The 21,545-nt window shown below is 43.8% G+C and overlaps 1 protein-coding gene across 4 annotated transcripts in view; it reads right to left on the bottom strand.

Moving 5' to 3' along the window:
• NIN (ninein) overlaps positions 1–21,545 on the bottom strand; it is a 94,301-nt gene that overhangs the window by 58,657 nt on the left and 14,099 nt on the right. For all 4 annotated transcript variants that reach the window (XR_012803810.1, XR_012803809.1, XM_075613825.1 and 1 more), the window contains exons 3-5: positions 14,744–14,825; positions 9,590–9,759; positions 1,428–1,467 (exon numbers count right to left, since the gene is read on the bottom strand). Coding sequence is in view for 2 of the 4 variants with exons in the window: in XM_075613825.1 (XP_075469940.1) it covers positions 1,428–1,467; positions 9,590–9,759; positions 14,744–14,825 (292 nt within the window). In the remaining 2 variants the exon portion in view is untranslated. The remainder of the gene's footprint in view (positions 1–1,427; positions 1,468–9,589; positions 9,760–14,743; positions 14,826–21,545) is intronic.

The following is a 21,545-nucleotide window of genomic DNA, read 5'->3' as shown; positions in this document are numbered from 1 at the left end:
GTGTGTGTACGGGGGTCTGTGTGTGTACGGGGGTCTGTGTGTGTACGGGGGTCTGTGTGTGTACGGGGGTCTGTGTGTGTACGGGGGTCTGTGTGTGTACGGGGGTCTGTGTGTGTACGGGGGTCTGTGTGTGTACGGGGGTCTGTGTGTGTACGGGGGTCTGTGTGTGTACGGGGGTCTGTGTGTGTACGGGGGTCTGTGTGTGTACGGGGGTCTGTGTGTGTACGGGGGTCTGTGTGTGTACGGGGGTCTGTGTGTGTACGGGGGTCTGTGTGTGTACGGGGGTCTGTGTGTGTACGGGGGTCTGTGTGTGTACGGGGGTCTGTGTGTGTACGGGGGTCTGTGTGTGTACGGGGGTCTGTGTGTGTACGGGGGTCTGTGTGTGTGTATGTGTGTATGGGGGTCTGTGTGTGTGTATGTGTGTATGGGGGTCTGTGTGTGTGTATGTGTGTATGGGGGTCTGTGTGTGTACGGGGGTCTGTGTGTGTGTATGTGTGTATGGGGGTCTGTGTGTGTGTATGTGTGTATGGGGGTCTGTGTGTGTGTATGTGTGTATGGGGGTCTGTGTGTGTGTATGTGTGTATGGGGGTCTGTGTGTGTGTATGTGTGTATGGGGGTCTGTGTGTGTATGTGTGTATGGGGGTCTGTGTGTGTATGTGTGTATGGGGGTCTGTGTGTGTGTATGGGGGTCTGTGTGTGTGTATGGGGGTCTGTGTGTGTGTACGGGGGTCTGTGTGTGTACGGGGGTCTGTGTGTGTACGGGGGTCTGTGTGTGTACGGGGGTCTGTGTGTGTACGGGGGTCTGTGTGTGTACGGGGGTCTGTGTGTGTATGGGTGTCTGTGTGTGTATGGGGGTCTGTGTGTGTATGGGGGTCTGTGTGTGTGTATGGGGGTCTGTGTGTGTGTATGTGTGTATGTGTGTATGGGGGTCTGTGTGTGTATGTGTGTATGGGGGTCTGTGTGTGTATGGGGGTCTGTGTGTATTTATATGTATGCGTGTATGCATGTGTAACCCCCCGTCCTAAGAGAGTGGGAGCATATCGGGCCCCATCCTGTGTTGCCATGGGATCATAACATCACAGAGGAAAAATAGAAAGGGACGGTTCCAGAAGGTTAGGTTCCAGAAGGACGAGGAGAGGAGCATTGGGGAGGGTAGATAGGGGTGTTCATAAAGTAATAACAGAGACCAGGCCCCCCTGTTGTATTATGTTGTAGATAGGGACAGTGCAAGTTTAAGTTAGGGTGCAATACCGATGATCCCAAAGCAACAAACAGGGGGAGCTGGTCGCACACCTGATTAGAGCAAGTAGGTCAATGTACCTATATTCGAGTGTTAAGAGTGGACATGAACGGAACACCGTGATCTGCCAAACACACTACAGTACACTATGGGATGACTGCACATAAACCATTAACTCTTTCCTCACCGTCTGCTTCATACTCCTCCCGCTCTTCACTCTTCCACAGCTACAATAAAACAGAATATAAAATTACATTTATTTATTTTTTACAAGGTTGTGATGAAATACAAATACATTTTTGTTTAATTAGCCAAGTACAGATACAACAATAGCAGATACTACAAAGCTACAAAAGAATGTACAGTAGTTGCCAGAAATGAGAATTTCCTAAATAGAGCAATTCCCACGCTGCTCAAGATTGAATTATAAAGCCGTGTCTGCAAAAAATGAAATGATGATGCATTCATATTCGTGAAAACATACCCCATCAATAACTCTCCAGAACACAAAACCACTCTGTTTTTAAAAGCATACATGAAAATGGAAGAATACAGACCAATAGTAAAAAAGAAAGACGTATATTTGTTTCTTTAACAGCGTACGCAGGCCCACTCGTAATTCCCTTGAGACCAGAGAGCTACAATGCATTGCTAGCGATGCCGAGTATCTCAGTAATTGAAACACAATGCCTTGCAGGCCCCTGTGACAGCCACGGACTGAAACGAGGAAATACATGAATCTATGTTTCATGCAGATTCTGCCATTTTTAAAGCGGCAGTTCGTGCGGCACATAAAAAAAAAAAATATATATATATATTTTTAAATATATGCAGCCTTTGATAACCTTTATTGAAAACTAATTACCTAAGCTACCGATCGATTTGTTCTCCCGTGATCGATCAGCAGAGATCCTGCTTCCCAGGGTTCACTAAATGGCTGCCTTCCAGTTTCAATCAATCCTTCACTCAGTGCAAGTCAGCAGCTACAATGTATTCTTAGATTACTGAAGTAACGTGATCTATTGTTACAGTTTGCAGCTCAAACTGCTGGGAATATCACAAACAGAAAAGAGTTACAAAGATCTTGCACTGCTGGGGAGGTGGGCTAAAACCTGCTATAGAAATCAAAGGGTGCTCAGTATATTAAAACTCATTAAAAATGGCATTAAGAGTTGAAGAATTTTTTTTTAATGCAGTAAGTACTATCTAATACTACAGAACAGATTTGTTTAAAAATATACACGTGGGATATTGCTTGGATTAATTCTAGATATATTTTAAAAGTTGCCAGTAGTAAAAAGTGGGAAAAGATAAAGGTTTAATACCAGTATTTCCACCTGAGTCCATGCCATCATAAAATCAAGTTCTTGTTCTCTAACTGTAACCCCAGTGCATTCTGGTCCGTAATAGTCCTGTGTCTATGGAACTAGACGTAGATCTCATGACGACATGGAGCTGGCTTGACAACACTGAGACACCTGTTCATTTACAGTGGGACAGTGTTGTCTTTCTGCAGCATAAATCCCCTCAGCTGTGAGCACTCATCATTGCCTCCTATTATCAAAGCCTCCATTACTCATCTCTTCTGATATCGCCTTCGTTTCCTCTGTCAGCAGACCCCATTTACTACTCGTTTATTACCACAAAGAAGGCCTGACAGCAGCTTCTCTCCCTGCAGGAGAGGTTAAAAAGGTCAGAGGCCAAAGTGCTTCCAAAATGGCTGCCAGAGTGTGTCAAGAACACAAAGGAGAATTTTGATGGTTGCTATGGAGCGTGTAACGGAGTGTCGCATAGAGCTATTGTCACACAGACGTGCATTGTGCTGCAGCTGGATTGTGGGTCACATATATTACTGAGCATCAGCCCATGAGGAAGAGATTTAAGGGAATGTATTGTGCCGATGCACACATGCTTTGCAGGGTTTAAAAGCAGATGGCCGGAGGTCAGCCATGGACCCATCAGAGCATCTGCAGCCCGTGCCGTTCACTCAATATGGCCGCGCTCCATAATAACCTAGCAACCTCCTGCACTCTGCCATCTGCTTCTGGAGACAGGGACTTTTGTTCTCTTCCAGCATATAGGGCTAATTTAAGGGATCACTGAGGCGTGCGGCAACTGGACTATTCTTCTTGCACAGGTTCTAGGAATCCCACTCCTTCCCACCTCACAGGGTGATTCAGACACGGAAAATTGGCATGGCCGCAGCTAAGACGGCACAATTCCAAGAAGGGCTAAACCGTTGACCAGAGGAGCACTTTGGCTATTGTGAGGCGAGAGTAAATGAAGTTTCACTTCCTCTCCTTTTTGCGGTCCTTGTATGTGTGTCACATGTGCGCGCGCACACGTCGTTCTTTCTGCTCTTACTCATTGCTAATGACTATCTGAATGGGATAAACATATACAATTTCAAATATTCATTTAACATATTTCAAATTATGCACAAGTCAAAGCATGACGATAGCAGAATACCTGAATACACTTTACTTTGTTCAAAATGGGGGGGTGGGGGCTGGAGGAGGAGACCCATTAAGGTCGAAACGGCTGTCTGTGGGTGGGTTTACTGGCTATGCATCTTAACCCTGGCTGTGCTCAAAGCTGTGACCATGCAGCAAGCTTAAGCTTATAGGGGACCATGTTAAATGGTTTTGAAGCAAAAGGTGGCACTGTGTGCTCATTTGCATGTCATTTCCCAGAATACCTTGCTGCAGTGGAAGTGCTGGGTGATAATGGAGAAAGGCGGGGTTGCAGACCTGTCTAAGACATGCAAATGAGCACACAGTAATATTTCCATTTGCCATACACACACACACACACACACACACTTCAATGTTCCTGACTTCATATTAGAGTGACAGTGTAAATACACTGCTTCCCAGAAACCCAATCCTCTTTAGAAACATGCGATGCACTTGAAGTCATTCAGAGAAACCCTTCTTCACAACAATATATTCTTGAACTATCTTGTCATCTCTGTCTACGTACGGACTAAACTGAAAAGAGCGGAGATTGTGATCTGTGCAGACCAATGACGGGTGGTTAGTCAAGAAAAAGCAGCAACCAGCTTAGATCAAAGAGAAGAAAATACCCACGCATGAAAGATTCCCTGTTCCTTTTTGAGGTTTAAACTTAAAAGAACAATATTACCATTTTATTTTGCCCATGTCTTTGCCAAAAGCAAAGTTGTCACAGAAAATGCAATTATTACAGGCAAGTCCTCACAATGGCCTGAGATAAGACGTGAGATTGGAATCGCTATTCTAGCTAGGGATGCTTTGCCCATTCAATGCCAAAGGGGTCTGCAATACTTTATACCACAGGCCCTCAGGGTTAAACCATCTCTGTAAATACACACTCATCAGCCACCTCTTCCTAGAGAAGGAAGTCTCCAAATTGTTTGTTCTAGGCTACCACTGCTTCTACTTATTCATGCCACCCCCTCCCTCCCCCCCCCTCTCTAACAGCCTCTAACCCTCTCCAAACACCACTAGAAAAGTCCGGACAAGTATTCTGCTGTTGGCTATTGTTGGGAGTTAGTAGGCGGCAAACACACATGAAAAGATCAGGAAAGAAATAGCCAATGAACTATAGAGGAGCAGACAAGGATAGAAATATATGTGAAAAGATGACCCTTCTGGGTTAAAGCAGCAGTACAACATTCCTCCTTTATCCCTTATTTTTTCTACATGTAAAGCACGTGGCAATGTGCAATTCTACATTCTTACCTAAGCTGGGAATTGTTTTGTGCTCCTGTTATAAATCTGTAGAAATCCTGATTGTGTGCCTAACTGAATGGCCACCTTCTGACTCTGTGCTGCAGTCTGTGAAATGCTGCAGCTGCAATGTAACATTATATTAGTAAGTGTAACACATTATTGTTACAGCTTTCAGAGTAATAGACAGTCTGCTGTTTGGAACACAGCAACATATGTTTGTGAAACTTTGTTGCAAAAGGGCAGAGCTCAACAAGGGGTGTGTCAGAGCCTGTTCCAAAAGAGGAAGTGGGTGTGACTTTCTAAATGGTTGGTGTAGCAACCAAAGGACGATCAGTAATTTTAAAAAATCATTCAAAATAGCATTAGGAGTTAAAATAAAAAATAAAAATGAAGACAGTATTTATGTAATAATCCCACCAAGAACAGGGCATTACTGGCCAATAATGCCCTGGCAGAAAGAGTTGAAGGCCCGAGGCAAAGCCGCAGGACTTTAACCCAGCAAGGTCATTATTGGCCAGTAATGCCCTGTTCTGAGGGGATTATTACTATTATAGGCTAAATGTAGTTTTTATTTATTTATTTATTTTCATAAAAAAGATACATTTTTGTAGTTATATTGATTTGTATCAGCATTGTCTACAATTCTTATGCTTTTACTGCAAGTTTATTAAAAGGAAATTGTATATACACACACACACACAAACACACACACACACACACACAGTAGCCCCCCTCTGCACCCACAAAACACACGGCAGACATACACCAACAAAACACTCTGCTGCCCACTCAACATCCACAAAACACACACCAGCAGCCCCCCCTCTACACCCACTGCAGCCCCCTGTAAATCCACACACTACAGACACACACACACCAACAAAACCATCTGCACCTCTCCTACACCCACAAAAAACACTGAAGACACACATACAGGCATACCCCACAATAACGTACGCAATGGGACCGGAGCATGAATGTAAAGCGAAAATGTACTTAAAGTGAAGCACTACCTTTTTCCCACTTATCGATGCATGTACTGTACTGCAATCATCATATACGTGCATAACTGATGTAAATAACGCATGTGTAACAGGCTCTATGGTCTCCCCGCTTGCGCACAGCTTCGGTACAGGTAGAGAGACGGTATTGCTGTTCAGGACGTGCCGACAGGTGCATGTGCGAGCTGCCATTTGCCTACTGGGGGATATGTCCTTACTCGCGAGTGTACTTAAAGTGAGTGTACTTAAAGTGAGTGTCCTTAAACCAGGGTATGCCTGTACTGCAGCCACCCCCCCCCCCCCTCTACACCCACAAAACACACACCAACAGAAGTCACACACCAATAAAACACTCTGCTGGCCCCTTTACACCCACAGACACACAAACCTTTCCACTCACTCTGCTGTGCAGAGCTCTCTGCAGGCAGGGAGGGGGAGGAGTCAGTGCCTTGCTGGTGTTTCCTGTCCAATCACTTCCCCCGTCTAAGAGCAAATCTCACTCTTTGTGAATGAGAACTGAAAGCTGATTGGCTGAAAAACTTGTCAGGGTGCCAAAAATTCTGGGCCATTACTGATTGGTTAAAATTCCAGGCATTATCCAATCAGAGAGCAGGGATTTCAATAATGCCCAGAATTTACCAGCTTTAGCCTATAATATCTATTATAGGCTAGAGCTGTTAAATTCTGGGCATTATTGAAAACCCTGCTCTCTGATTGGATAATGCCTGGAATTTTAACCAATCAGTAATGGCCCAGAATTTTTGGCACCCTGACAAGTTTTTCAGCCAATCAGCTTTCAGTTCTCATTCACAAAGAGTGAGATCAGCTCTCAGACGGGGGAGGTGATTGGACAGGAGGCAGCAACCAGGTACTGACTCCTCTCCCACCCTGCCTGCAGCCAGGCACTGACTCCTCCCCCATCCTGCAGCCAGGCACTGACTCCTCCCCCATCCTGCAGCTTCATCCATGTTATTTTCACTACATAAAATGCTTTGATTTCTCCATCTTTTAGCTGAAAGGCATTTAAAGGAGCAGTACACCTCAGGTTCCCAGGTGTCCAGTATTGAACCGGACTGTCCTGTATTTGGAAACGATGTCCAGTACAAAATGAGAGGTAATACTGGACATGTGTGTGTATGCTGGCATTACCTCTCTGGACATAGAGACCTGATCGGCTTGGGGGGGCCACGGGATTTTCCAGGGCAGGGAGAGAGCAGGGCTTCTGCGAAGAGGGCTGGGCAGCTTTCTCCATCCTGTTTGGCTGCTGATGGGTAGTGCAGCCAATCAGGTAGGGGTGTCAGGAGCCTGTGGGTGGGGCCAAGGAGAGGAGGAAACAGCATGGAACGCAGAGAGGCGGGAGGGGTGTGGGTGTGTCTCAAGCGTGTCGCACCTTTCACCATTGTGTCCAGTACAGTATTTTTGGAGAAGCCACCTGGCAACCCTAACTACACCCCTTGCCCGGAAATACATACCGGGAAAGGTGGCGACAGTACCACATATTTAAATCTTCACATGGGCCAATAGGAAGCCGCGACAGATGGCATGAGAGATTTCATCTGCCATTTTGCTTCCTGTGAACCGGCACTTTACAGTTACGTATCTCGGGAGCCAAGGGATCCTCCAAAACCGAAAAGTACACGGTTCAGCTCCACGGACCCTTTTATTCCCATGCTATATCTCTTCTAGGCCAAAGAATGTCAAATTGTTATTACTTTACCTTCATCATTCTGTACCAACACATCATGGCTAAATCATGTAGTACAAACTGACTTTCCAAAAAGATGCTTTATAACTCGGCTCTGGGGACTCTAATCTTGGAATTATAGTGGCTACATATGATGCCCCTACACAGTATACAAATTGTATACACCATGATACTGTATTTATCAGGCTTTGCTTTCAGAGCAAAGGAGGAGTACATCCTAAATGATGGATCATCTTATACAATTGGACATGGTGTTACATGGCTAACTACTTTCACTATTACAATGGGAGCATTTATTCTTAGTTGGTTCTGCAGTTTTAATTAGCTGGCCCGCTGTATTGGGAACACTTGATTTGTAACAGATTGTAAGATGTAGAAGTTCAAGTCTCTTGCAGAAGTTATTATATTAATGAATCGTGAACCTAATTAATGTCGGCGCAAGTTACTCGTTGCTCAAGATATCTCAAGCACAACATTAAATAATGTGTATCAAAATGTCATGTACTTCTGGGGAATAAAAGGCTCTTCAACAAGCAGATCATTTCAGAGTTCAGAGACTCACATGAGCTGCACGAGCCTTCTGGTGAGAAAATAACCATGTAGCATGAACTACAATCTAGGGACAAGGAGAACAGGGAGCTCAAACATAATTAAACATATTGTTCTCAACTCAACCGCATCTTTGGGAAATGTAACCAAATCGGTATTGTATGCATGTTAAAAGTAAGTAAGTGCACCTGCTTTCTCTCATTCATTGGGTATTCTTAGGGTCTGGGGTGGCTGGAGTTCCCTGAAGATGAGGTTACAGTAATAAATAAGTCTTCCTCCGAGAGGTCCTTGAGGGGTTGGGAACAACCTCATCTATGTGTCCCTGCCCGGCCCCCAGGGAGATTACATTGGTGTGCAGTGTTTGGCTCTCCGCATGGGTTACTGTGGCTCAGGGCTCTGGATTTAGGCGGCTGGGCGATGGGGTGGCAAGGATGTATAATAATGGGCACCAACAACTGTTGTAGTACAACTGTCTTTTATTCGTGTCCCCAGGCAGGGGGACCGCTCGCACTCAACGTTTAACTGTTTTTTAAACAGACTTACATAAATACAGTGCTTCCATTAGTGCACACTCCACATCAAATGCGTTGACTTAGTTGCTTTACTTGTGTGGGACCCGGCCCCCCCTTTGTTGCTTCGAGACCCTCATTGGTATAACCCCAGTTACACTTGACCCATACGGGAATCCTGGTGCGTCCTTTACAAGTGACCACAATACCTTTGGCCTGTTTGGGAACTGCCACGCCCATACAAACGGCGAGGAATATTAATGCAGATCCGCGGATAGAGCCGATCCGCCAACGCTTTCCTCAGGCTCTCTGTGGCATGCGGTTTTCCTGTCTCTTAGATATACAGGACTCTATTAGCCTTCTTCTGGTATCCTAACTTATAGGGGCACTGTCCCCATCTACAACATAATAAAACAGGGGGGCCTGATCTGTGTTAGTACTTTATGATCAACCCTATCTACTCACCCCCGAGGCACCCCCCTTCTTGTCCGCCGGGAACCTAACCTTCTCGAACCTTCCTGTGATGTCACGATCCCATGGCAACACAGAATGGGTCCCGATACACTCCAACCCTCTGGTAACCCATTAGGAGGGGGTTTACATACCAAACATGTTCCTGTTTCTACAAATAGAAAAATAATACTACTTTTTCTTTTATAGAGCGGACAATCTTAACAGCTGTACAAAGATTTTTGCAGGAACAAGGAGTCTGAAAGCACTTACAATCCCCAAGGTCACAAGAAGAGGTGACATCTACTTTAGAGAGTGCCTCTTACCACCAAGCTACTGTACTTCAGAAGAAAATTTGCTCCCAGGACTGAAACATATATAAGCATCTCTCCTCCTTAACCAGTTAATTTCATTTCTCTTACCTCTTCACAATTCCTGGAGCTGACCTGTGATGACCTGGTGCCCTCATCCTCTGGTTCAATGACAGTTAGTTCATCAAACTCTTCCATAGAGTCCTGCAGCTCAGGCACAGAGCGTCTGCCGTACCGCTTCCCATCTTTGATGTATTTTGGCTGGGCTTCAGGGGAGCAATCTTCAGGCAGGAGAAACACAGCAATGTTCACTATGCATTGTGACAGATCAGTGAAGCACATCTACACAGGCTTTTGTTTTTCATTTATAGAAAGCCAGAAAAATGTAAATGCGATAAAAAAAATATTATTAAAAATGAAGCAGACTATAAAAAAAAAATTATGCGTATAAATCTTTTTTGAATTAAATCATTATTGCACATTCACTTTCTAATAGTCACCCTGACACTGGTTTTCACATCTGCGTAGTTTTTGTATATATTGTATATTCTTATGTATCTTCACCAATGCTGTGATGCTGTATTTAAATCATCATGTGGCAATTACTGCAAACAATTATATACGTCTGCTTGCTTAAGTAATTGGCACATAAGAATCCACTGTGTTTACTGTTGCTTAGCAACATTGGGTATTTAAACCTGTGTTCTGTAGTGACCAATCATACACCGGATGAAGTCATATCTGTGACGAAACGCGTAGGGTCACGCTCTCCGACACCGTGCGCACGTTATGCTCAGGCCTACTTTGGACTCCCCCGTTGCTATACTTGCACTCCGGGAAATCAGCTGGCTAGCTGTTTCCCTACACGGATTGCCAGGGAGAGGTTTTTTTCAACTTGTGGAGTGAGCCTGACCTCTTCCTGCCAGCGGGCTGGGTGTCCCGTGCCACAGAGTTGATACTCTAAAATGCATTTTTTAATGCTCTGTGACTGATTTTCCTGGTGACTGTGATTTTTTTTATTATAACATTTATTTTAACAGAGACGCTATGAAGCCAGCGCTTCTTTTTTCTTATCAGATTTCTGTGATGTCACGATGTGATGTCACTGTGTGATGTCACTGTGTGATCAGCAAGTGTTTGTACAGCCAGAATCCCCCCCCCTCCTCACCTCCCCTTATCTTATTGGCTCTGATAAGGACAGTGTGGGATAATGGGAAAGAAAACACCTGATTGACCAACAATTCCCCATTCAGAGGCCCCTAAGAAATACAACTTGTAACTCATTTCCAGATAATTGAAAGCCGCCAAACCGTTGCTGTTAGCATTGTTAGATTTGTTTAGGGAACTCAGTTGGACGGTTATAAGTAGGATTTCTGCCTGGCTATGCGAGATTGCATTTTAGTGAAATGGATAAAAGCACCACAAACACGACGGAATACATTGCTGCAAAGAAGCGTCACTTAAAAATGTCAAAGCATTCAACATCCAGTTATAATTCTTCTGCAAATAACAACTCCCCTATTCACCCCCAAAGCTGCTCACTGACAGAAAGGCGAAGCCCCTTGATACATTGACATTCTTGAAATGGATTATTAAAACGTTCGCTTCTTCGCAGCTGCGCTCTGTTTGCAGTCTGTTAATCTGTTTCATAAAACATCCCTCTACTCTTTCACCATCACTATTACCCACTTCCAAATCTTAGAGGGAATCGGACAATCTGACCACATCGCATAAACAGGAAAAAAAGGAAATCATTTTAAAAAGAATGTTACCGTTATCCTTTTTTAACATGCAATAGTAGAAGTGTTAAACCGGCAAGCTAAGCTGGTGACTTTGTTGTTGTTGCTATTTTGTTTTCAACATGGGATTGGTGCAGGGGGTCTCCGGAGCTAAACCCCATTCATTTAATCTCTGGGGACCCCCTGCTTCTGGAGATACCTCCTCCATAGAGGGCGCCAGTAGATGCTCGGCTAGCAGGGTTCATGTAATGGCGGAGTTCCAAAGCTCCCGCGCCCTGCGGGCCAATAGGAAGCTGTGACGTCATCAGGTTCGGCTTCCTATTGGCCCGCGTGACTCGGGGGCTTTAAACTTTGGTATCTCTGCAATCTGTAGCTCAGGACTCAGGGGATCTGGGGCCTCTCCCCTCCCGCCCCCCAACAGGTGAGGAAATCACTGCTTCAGCACATGTGGCTCAATCAGTCCCTGCTTCAGCCAAGACCTTTGACTGAGCCTCTGATTGAGTCACCTGTGCTTAAGCTGGGATATCCTGAAAACCTGACCTGTTGGGGGGGCTTGAGGACTGGAGTTGAGCCCCCCTGTGTTAATGCATACAAGCATTATTTCCAGGTCCAAATGCTAGTTATTTTTTCATCAGCAATTAATTTAAACAGCTTTGCTGCCGGAGCTGTCAAGGGGTTAAAAGTCATAAAAATTATTGTGGTGCAAAAGAATAGCGAAACGCAGAATGAATGTCTTATTATAGCTTTGAACACCAAAAGATGTCTTCAGCCATCACATCAATAGGACGGCAGAAGTCGCGTCTCTTTGAACAGGACACTTCAAAAAAACATCATCAAGTGCTATTATGGAGATGTATTCCTTTAATACTGAGCGGTGAGCTTGAAGCCTAGTACCAGGGAATACAGGCAATACATTATTTAATGCAGTGTGCCGAGAACTATTTTATTTGGGTGCAATACACTATCCGTACATTTGTCAGCAGCAGGGAGCGCGGTATTTCTCAGTATGAAACAAAGCAGCGTTTGTTATCGAAAAAGTACAATGGGACCAACGTTTTCAAACATACAGTAACGATCGGCTGCAAAACAAAGAGAGAAAACCACATTCTTCTAACGGGGTTGGGCTTACAGTTTTGTAATTATTACTTGGACTTAAAGATCAAGCTGCTTTTTAAATGCTCCTCAATTCGTCTGCAGCTAATTTCAGTACGTACATACATACGTGTGTGTGTGTGTGTGTGTGTGTGTGTGTGTGTGTGTGTGTCATCAGAGCACAGCTACCAATACTTACAAATGCACAATAAATATAATCCTCATCGGCGTTAAAGAATGGTGAAAAATTACCACGTGGCACGTTTTACAGAAAAAAAATAAGTGAATAAACATTCCAGGTAAACGCAGAGGAACCAATGAGGTGGAAAGAGCATGTTCATTTTGAAATTGCCCCCATGATGGCTTGTTCGTACCAGGTGAATATTTCTTACCGTCTGAAATACTCTACATACTATACAAATGCATTAAAAAAAGGTCATTTGTTACACAGGGGTAAGGTTCACTTTAAGTGGTAAATTCTATAGAATCCAAAACGGCTGTTCGTGGCTAAAAATATCCATTGACGTTTATGGGGATTTCCGTGTGAAAATGTCCCGAACGTCTGCTTAGGACAATATATGGTATTTAGCCCTAAATGTGTAGTGATTTATCTACAGTAAGTCCCATGCTGCTGCTAACCAGTGCTGATTCAAGATGGAAACCGAAGGTAAATCTGTTCTAATGGTGGGATTCAAAAACGTAGCATCTCTGGATGAAGAGAAAAGAAGAACAGAATTGAATGGACTGCTGCTTTAATCAACGTGAAATAAGCCCACCTAGAGTGAAGTATGAACAGCTGTTCTATTCGGCTACTGAACCTCAATGTCCCCTCCAAATGATTTAGTGGAAACTACTCCTGGTCTTTCTGAACGCACCATAACACCAGAAGAAATGCCCAATTACTGATGGAAACGTTAGGTGTACTTAACTGGGTACCACTGATTAGGCCTATACATTGTTCTAAGGGAGATTTGCAGCACTGGATTAATAGGATCGTCTTTTGAATGATCACGGAGCTCTTCAATCAGTGGGGGGAGTTTCCGAGTGTCTTACTAATCCTGTGCTTTCTATGTCTAGGGGGGTCTTCAAGACAGACGAGTCCTGTGCCACTCCCCCATCAAGACAAAGCACGCTACTGCCCATCAGGTGCAAAAAGAACCACACAATTATAACACACAACAATACAGCTGTCCAGCTCCAACTGCATGAAACACAAAGGCAGTGCAAAATAGCAGCACCCCTCGGTTATTACAGCAAGCCTGGACCTTAGCAATTTCCTGCCCTTATAATGACCATCAGAACACATTGTTTGTCGCCCGATATCCGGGGACTCCAGGTCCCATAGCGGCAAAACTGGGGTGGACCAGGAAAAAAAAAAAAAGGTTATTGGGGCCAGAGTTTCTTCCGGAGGCTAATAAAAAATGCCACAATGTCATCAGGAGAGAACAGCGCGGCTTTCTATTGGAGACCTTGGCAGCCATGTTTGTAGTTTTTCTTGTGTGCAGTTACTAAAAAAACGGGAACTCCCCCCGTTCCTCAGGTAAGATTTATAATAAATGAAAACACGAGTTGCTAGGATTGCCGCTTCCATGTCTAAGCACCAAGTACAGGCTTGTCCGGGCTGAGCTGGGTTGCACAAACCTTTCCATACGTTGCAGTGATCGAGTCATTAGATCGCTAAGCAACCAATGTGTGCGGAGCCAAGAGCGGCGCATATCAGCATAGCCAAGTGCTAAACAAAGCAGCCGTCTCGAGCCACATGCACACGTCCCACAGCTGCAATCCGGCAAAACCAATAATCATGCAATCCACTCCACTCTGCCAGCCCTGCTGTTCCACTGAAGGGCAGACGGACCAAGCAAGTCTGACTTACCTATTGTTTAACACCGCTCCACTTTATTCTCTGCTATGTGAGAAAATTACACCCACTATTTACACTTTAAAACAAAATGACTAAAAAAAAAAAAAACAACAGAAAACACATTAATATTTGAAGTGCTAACATGTGAAAAAAATAATTATTTACTGTTCAAAGTATAATGTTTTTATATTTTAAGAACATACCATTCTAAACAATTTTAGATTGCTACAATATCAGCAAAACTATGGTTGTTCTTTTTTGTCCCAGAATCCCTTGCTCATCCGTCCCTGCCAGGGCAGTGACATCATGAGGCTGGAAAGAAAGCTTCATCTTATGCTATCTGCCATGTTTTTGTATCCCAGGTGGCAGGGACTTTTTCCTACTTAAAAAAAAAAAAAAAAAAAGAGAGGTTCATGGAAGATAAGGAGGGGCCTGCAGGAATATGGATTTAAAAGCAATGTTTACATTTAGAGTAGAAGTATTTGCCTATTTTAAAAGTTCATGTAAAGAAAAATGTGTGTTTTGATAGAATATTCATTTAGTGGGTTCCCGAGCAAGGGGTATGAGTATTACCTGGTTCCTGGAAGTTTTCTTCATTTGATAATGTGCTTGACAACAAAACGATCAGAGCTTCTTTAAACTGGTCAAAGTGGACCTATGGAAAAAAAAGATAATAAAAAAATAAATACACACATATACACACATATACACACACACACACACACACACAGGTTGTAGTCTCATATGTGAACAGAATATGTAAACAGTTTTTCCCAAGTCGCTCATGAATAATGACTTAATTGTCCAGAGTACAAGCCCAAGAGAGCTATATTTATAGAAATGGGCCGCTTGGAATATACGTCAGCCTTTGTTGATCCACTGCTGGATGAAGGCCTCCTAATGATCTTCAAGATCCTAGAGAACACGCGCACACGCGCACACACACACACACACACACACACACACACACACACACACACACACACAATTGGGTTCTATACATTTTGGGCATTTATACACGGAAGCGTGCTAGCCCTTATCCATTTAGTGAATAATATACCTCTCAGACGGCTATTTACAGTTTTCTAAAGCTGCGCGTATAATGACGACGACGTTGCGTCAAAACAAATGCATTGTCGCCGTCGTCTGCGCTATAGTGCACGCGCCGGTGCGACCAAGCGACAGCGCTACAAAAAATCTGGTAGTCACTGTTATTTGATTTTTTCAGCGACGGTCTCTCCTTGTGGCCAATCAGAGCTTCTCCGTCCCTCTGCCCTCCCCCTTTCTGACATCACTGGCCTTGTAGCCAGCGACATCGCCTAAACTTTAAATACAACTATCGCAATGGCGACGGGTGACGTCATCGGTTGCGTCACCGGCAATATAAGCGCAGCCTAAGGCCTCGTCCAGCGTGGGTAGAGGCGCACTGGCGCTCCAGCGCTGCGCCCTGCTCGGCCGTGCTTTTCCTGGCCGGCTAGGTGCGTGCGCGTCTGGGGGCGCGGCCTCTACGTCACGGAGATGGTTCGCCCTCATTGGGCGAACCGCTCACGTGACGCGCTTGCTAGCGGCAAATTCAAATTTGGACGTAGGACACGTGCATTGTCGCAATGTGTCTACCGTGAACGTGCGCGCCCCTTCAGCGCCACCCTGGACGAGCCCCAAGCCTAACCATCAGGTTAATATTTGTATATATTGCTCTTACTTCTGCATCCTAATTACATTAGGAAACGGCGTAGTCATTTTTGGGGAAGACTGACGTGCAATCGCGACCATCTTGGTGACATCTCTATGAACGGCATTATAAGAGTTTACAATCGGAGAATTTGGCGAGGAATCCCACGAACCTCTGGCAGGGAAAGGAGTATGAACGCAGCAGAAACTACACACTGTTTGCCACCAGCAGCTGAGAAATTACTGCTTCCATTCTGATTCAAATGAACTCATTAGAACAGGAAAGAAAGCCATGTGTTTGATTATCGCCTCTTACAGAAAACAAACAGACTGGGCTAGTTGTATCAGTCTGCGCTTAGTAACTCAATTTACACATCCTCCTATTATGTAAAGAGGAGGTCTCACATAGCTCCAAATTGAACAACAAAAATAACTTTCATATAGCGCTTTTCTCCCAATGGGACTCAACGCGTCACAATTACAGAATAGCGTGCGGTACGCAGCAAATAGGAATGTTATAGACGCTGTCCCTGCCCAGGTGAGCTTACAATCTATGTTTTTGGTGCCTGAGGCACAGGGAGATAAAGGGACTTGCTCAAAGTCACAAGGAGCTGACACCGGGAACTGAACCAGTTTCCCCTGCTTCAAACTCAGTGTCGTTGTTATTAGAATCAGTGTCTTTACTCGCTGAGCTTTTCCTAATGGTGGTGAAGTATCATTTTAATAACCATTGAGATTAAACCCAAAAAAAGGCACCAACCACCACCATTTTCACACACTATACATGCTATTAATATTAGTTCCCTTTGGTTGTAAGTGGGACCCTGATTGTCCTTTAATTATTCAATCCGGCAAAAAACAAAAAGAAATACAATATTCGAGGATGAATTACTTTCATCTGCGGGTTTCTCTCAGTAACATCCTCCTACTCTCACCTCTGGACCAAAAAGAAGGGAGAGAGGGGGGATAGATGGAGGGGGGGGGATAGGGGGAGGGGAGTAATTAACCAAATTGAATCAACCAAATTGAATTTAATATTAAATTGAAAAATCAAGTGATTGCAGTGGGTGCAAAGCTGGGAATTACAACAGAAAAAAAGCCACTACAATTGGTGCACTGCACAGAGAGGGCAGGGCTAAAAAAGGTGTGTGTCAGAGCCTGTTTCAGAAGAGGAAGGGGATGTGACTTGGTATATGGTTGCTATAGAAACAAAAAATGCTTGTTACATTATAATACATTAAAAATGTAGCATATAAAATAAATAAAATGTAAAAAAAAAAAAACCAACTCTTAATGCCAAGTATTTTCTCATGGTACAGAACAGATTTTTTTAACGTAGGATATTGCATGGTCTGCAGCTTTAAGTGCGGTTGTTTATTTTTGTTTTACGCGGACAGTTGTAATTTAATATAATGGAAATATATGTGGCACAGGTGTCATCAATGCCTGTAAAATGTTTAAATAAAAATCATGTATTAAATCAGGGGGGCGCAAACTTTTTTCCCTGCGCCCCCCTGACGGCTGTCCCCTCGCTCCCGCGCCCCGCCCAACCCCAACTTACCCGCGCTCCGGCGTAATGACGTCACGTTGCCATAGCAACGTGACGTCACGACCTCGCAGCGTCATTTTGACGCCGCGTTGCCATGGCGCCGCAGGGAGGAAGCCGCCGGAGCCACGGTAAGTTAGGTTTACAGAGGCCCTGCAGCTCCCCCGGCACTTAATTTAAGTACCTTCGGGAAGCGCGCGGGGCCTCTGTAAACCCCGCGCCCCCCGTCGGCAGTGTCGCGCCCCCCCTGGGGGTCGCGCCCCACAGTTTGCGCACCGCTGTATTAAATGACACTAAGCTTGTGGTCCTTCTGCTGCTAAATCCAGCTCTTTGGGAGAACTAGTGGAAGAGCCCTGCAATAAGGCTTACCAACAACCTTTAATGCCTGTTATCTAAATAAGGCCAGATTCACCAAGGCATGCTAGGCTTCAGCAGACCTTTATTTATGTTCATTTGAAGGGGTAACCTTTGGTAGGGGGGTTATTTTTCTCGCAGTAACGTATCGGTTGAATTCCTTCGAAAGTTCAAATCCCCCTTAAAGTAACAATTTTATTTATTTGTACCCTGTGAAAAATGAACGCTGCCCTCCCCTCTGGGTGCGCCGAACTCCCGCAAAGCAGCTACTTCTGTTTATCTGTTTGACTCGTGAAGACTTCATTTTAACTTTGTTTTATTCTTTGTTTGCAACAATTTGTCTGTAGATTTGAGGATTAACAAACAGTCTGATCACCAGCCTTTATTGAAAAATATGAAAAGTCAAAACTAATTATTTTTTAGTAATACTTTTAATTGTTGTTGTTTTTCTTCTTCTAATCAGCTCTATTGAAGCTGATCGACATCCGGCTTCCTTGGTTGTCTTTTGTCCTCAGAAACTGCCCCTTTAATTAATGTCCCCTAGACCAGGGCTGGCCAACTCCAGTCCTCAAGGACCACCAACAGGTCAGGCTTTCAGGATATCCCTGCTTCAGCACAGTTTGCTCAATCAGTGGCTTAGTCATTATGACCGAGCCATCTGTGCTGAAGCAGGGATATTCTGAAAACCTGACCTGTTGGTGGCCCGTGAGGACAGGAGCTAGCCACTCCTGACCTACACAGCTGCTAATAACACTGTTTCCACGATCAAGGACAAAAAGTGCCGTCACCGAATCGGAGACACTGCTACCCTGCGGGAGAAACTGTTCAATCCCTCAGTTCTACAATAACCAGGCTCTACCGTCAAGAGACAACGCTGGAATGTCACGTCATTACTCTCTCATGATATCCGTCTTCCTACACTGCCAAGCAGCTGCACACAGGACAGATGGTCCGAGATCCTTAAACATGGAGCAATTTTAGATTGACCATTTCAGATACAACCCAAAAGGGATCAGACTACAGAGTAACAGCGCGGCAACGTCGATGCAGCCAAAGATTAACTCCGCAATCTAATTTGTTTAATAGAAGATGTAATGACGCAGACGGCAATGGAGTTTTAGCTGCAAATTAGGCGGCCGTAACAATGCTGGGGACCGGTCTAATTTCAGTACACAGTCTTGTGTTCAATGCTTCACGCAACCAACTGCAATTATAACAACAATATACATAGGGAGAGAGAAAGGAGATGCTCTAAACGGCACTTAGTGCAAAACTAGGGATACGAATTCAGAAAAATGATATTTTTAAAGTCCCCAAATCCATGCTTGAGTGTTGGTATGTGTATATAAATACTGGACCTTCTTTTGGTGTGAACTGTAAATCTTGTCATCTTAGCTGCTGTACCAGCTATTTTAGACAATACAAAAACATTACTAAATGTAATTAAAACGTGTGTTACAGGGTGACTGAAAAGCTTTAAAGCAGCAGTCCAAGATGCCGTTTTTTATTTATTTTTCCCCTTTAATATGTGCATCAATACAATCCACACAATGATAAGTAATTAGCTAAGTTGCAGATCGATCCGTCCTGCGATCGATCGGCGAAGATTTGGCTCGGGTTTCAATAAATGGCTGTCAGTGCAGCAGAAGAGGACCAAACATGCACAGTTCTGTGGGGAAGATCATGTGACCTGGCAGTTACTAGATACAATTGGTGCACTGCTAGAGAGGGGGCAGGGCTCAAAAAAGGGGTGTGCCAGAATGTGTTTCAGGAGAGGAAGGGGATGTGACTTTGTAAATGAGTGCTATAGAAACAGAAAATGCTTGTTACATTACATTACATAAAAAATGTCATATAGATTTGTTTAAAAAACAATACTACACATTTTTTCTCACAGTACAGAACTGATTTATTGAAAAAAACACATGTAGGTTATTGCTTGGTCTGCAGATTTACATTTGGGATCAGTTCCTTTTTTTTAACGTAGGTATCGAAAACACATGAAAAAAGTACAAGCGATAAAAGCAGTGCAGAAAATGTTACGTTCCTCACAGATTTCACTTTACAGAAACGTCCACATGTCGGTAAGTGGGACGGCACCATTACATATTGTCATGGCACCTTCTGTCGCGCCTTTCTGCTTTCGTTGTCTGTTCGTGGTGACTTATTAATGATGCTACAATTAACCAATAACAATTAGGAGCGCTTCCATTTATACAGAGTGTGGGCTGCACTCCCTGAACAATATATGTCCCAAAGGCCAATAAATAAAATAAGAGAAAAAAAAAAAAAACACATTTAAAAACGCAAAGAAAACTAAATTCAGCTGATACAGCAGATATTGATAAATGTGTGGCCAACTCCAGTCCCCAAGGGCCACCAACAGGTCAGGTTTTAAGGATCTCTCTACTTCAGCACTGGTCGATCAGTCATTGACTGAGCCAGCTGCGCTGAAGCAGGGATATCCTGAAAACCTGACCTGTTACATAGTTACATAGTTACATAGTAGATGAGGTTGAAAAAATACGTACGTCCATCAAGTTCAACCTATGCTAAATTTAGACAACAGATACTTTATTCTATATCTATACTTACTTATTGATCCAGAGCAAGGCAAACAAAAAACCCCATTAAGGGGAAAAATTAATTCCTTCCTGACTCCAAGAATTGGCAATCGGATTAATCCCTTGATCAACATCCTTCCCATGTATACTTATTTGGTATATCCCTGTATACCTTTCCCATCTAAAAAGATGTCCAACCTTTTTTTGAACAAATCTATTGTATCTGGCATCACAGTCTCCATGGGTAATGAATTCCACATTTTAACTGCCCTTACTGTAAAGAACCCTTTCCTTTGTTGCTGGTGAAATTTCCTTTCCTCCAACCTTAAGGGATGGCCCGAGTCCTTAGTACTGCCCGTGGGATGAATAGTTCTTTTGAAAGCTCTTTGTATTGTCCCTGAATATATTTGTTGGTGGCCCTTGAGGACTGGAGTTGCCCACCCCTGTGCTAGACCATTAATTTCAATTCCTAATCCAAGATGTTACTGCCAAAAAGTGGACAGCTAGTATGTATCTTGGTCCAGACCAACATGTTTGATATGGGCGGGAAAAAAATGCTTTAAAGCTGCAGTTCAGTCAATATCCTGCATGTGTGGTTTTTTTTAAATAAATCAGTTCTGTAGTAAGAAAAAATACTTTTAGCATTTTCTGTTTTAAAAAACAACAACTTTGAAAGACCAATTTTCTTGTATTCTATTTTAACAAGCATGCTTGTTCCTATAGCAACGATTTACATTCCCCATATTTAAAGATGTCGCCAAACTTTGCCGATCAATAGACGGAGAACGAATTGACCGGCAGCTATGCAGTTTTTTTTTAGGTAAGTAGAGATTGCCCACATGAAACTATTGAAGTTAAAATAAAAAAAAAAAAAACGGGAGCCTGAACTGCAGCTTTAATCCACACATCTTGACTGAATAGTATAGTATACTAGCTGAGATACCCGGCGTTGCCCGGGATGTAAATGCGTAATAGGTCGTATTATTTATAAATCGTGGAACAATAGATGACTATTTGTTGTAAAGGTTGGATAATAATATTGAAAAGAAAGATGGAAGAAAATGTAATACGATGTTGTATAAAAATGGTTTATTGTAACCACACCACAGTACAATGTATATTTTGGTGACATAAGTGATGTGAAAATGTGAGGCGTGTGTCCTGCTAGGGTGTGAGGCGGCGGGTGGGTGTTCAGTACGGGTGGCGCATGGGTAGTGAGTGCTGGCTGTGGGTCGGGGTC

Source organism: Ascaphus truei, chromosome 9 (assembly GCF_040206685.1).
Source record: "Ascaphus truei isolate aAscTru1 chromosome 9, aAscTru1.hap1, whole genome shotgun sequence".
NCBI classification, from domain to species: Eukaryota; Metazoa; Chordata; class Amphibia; order Anura; family Ascaphidae; genus Ascaphus; species Ascaphus truei.
Note: the sequence above shows the minus strand (reverse complement) of the source record. Positions and strands in the feature narration are given on the sequence as shown.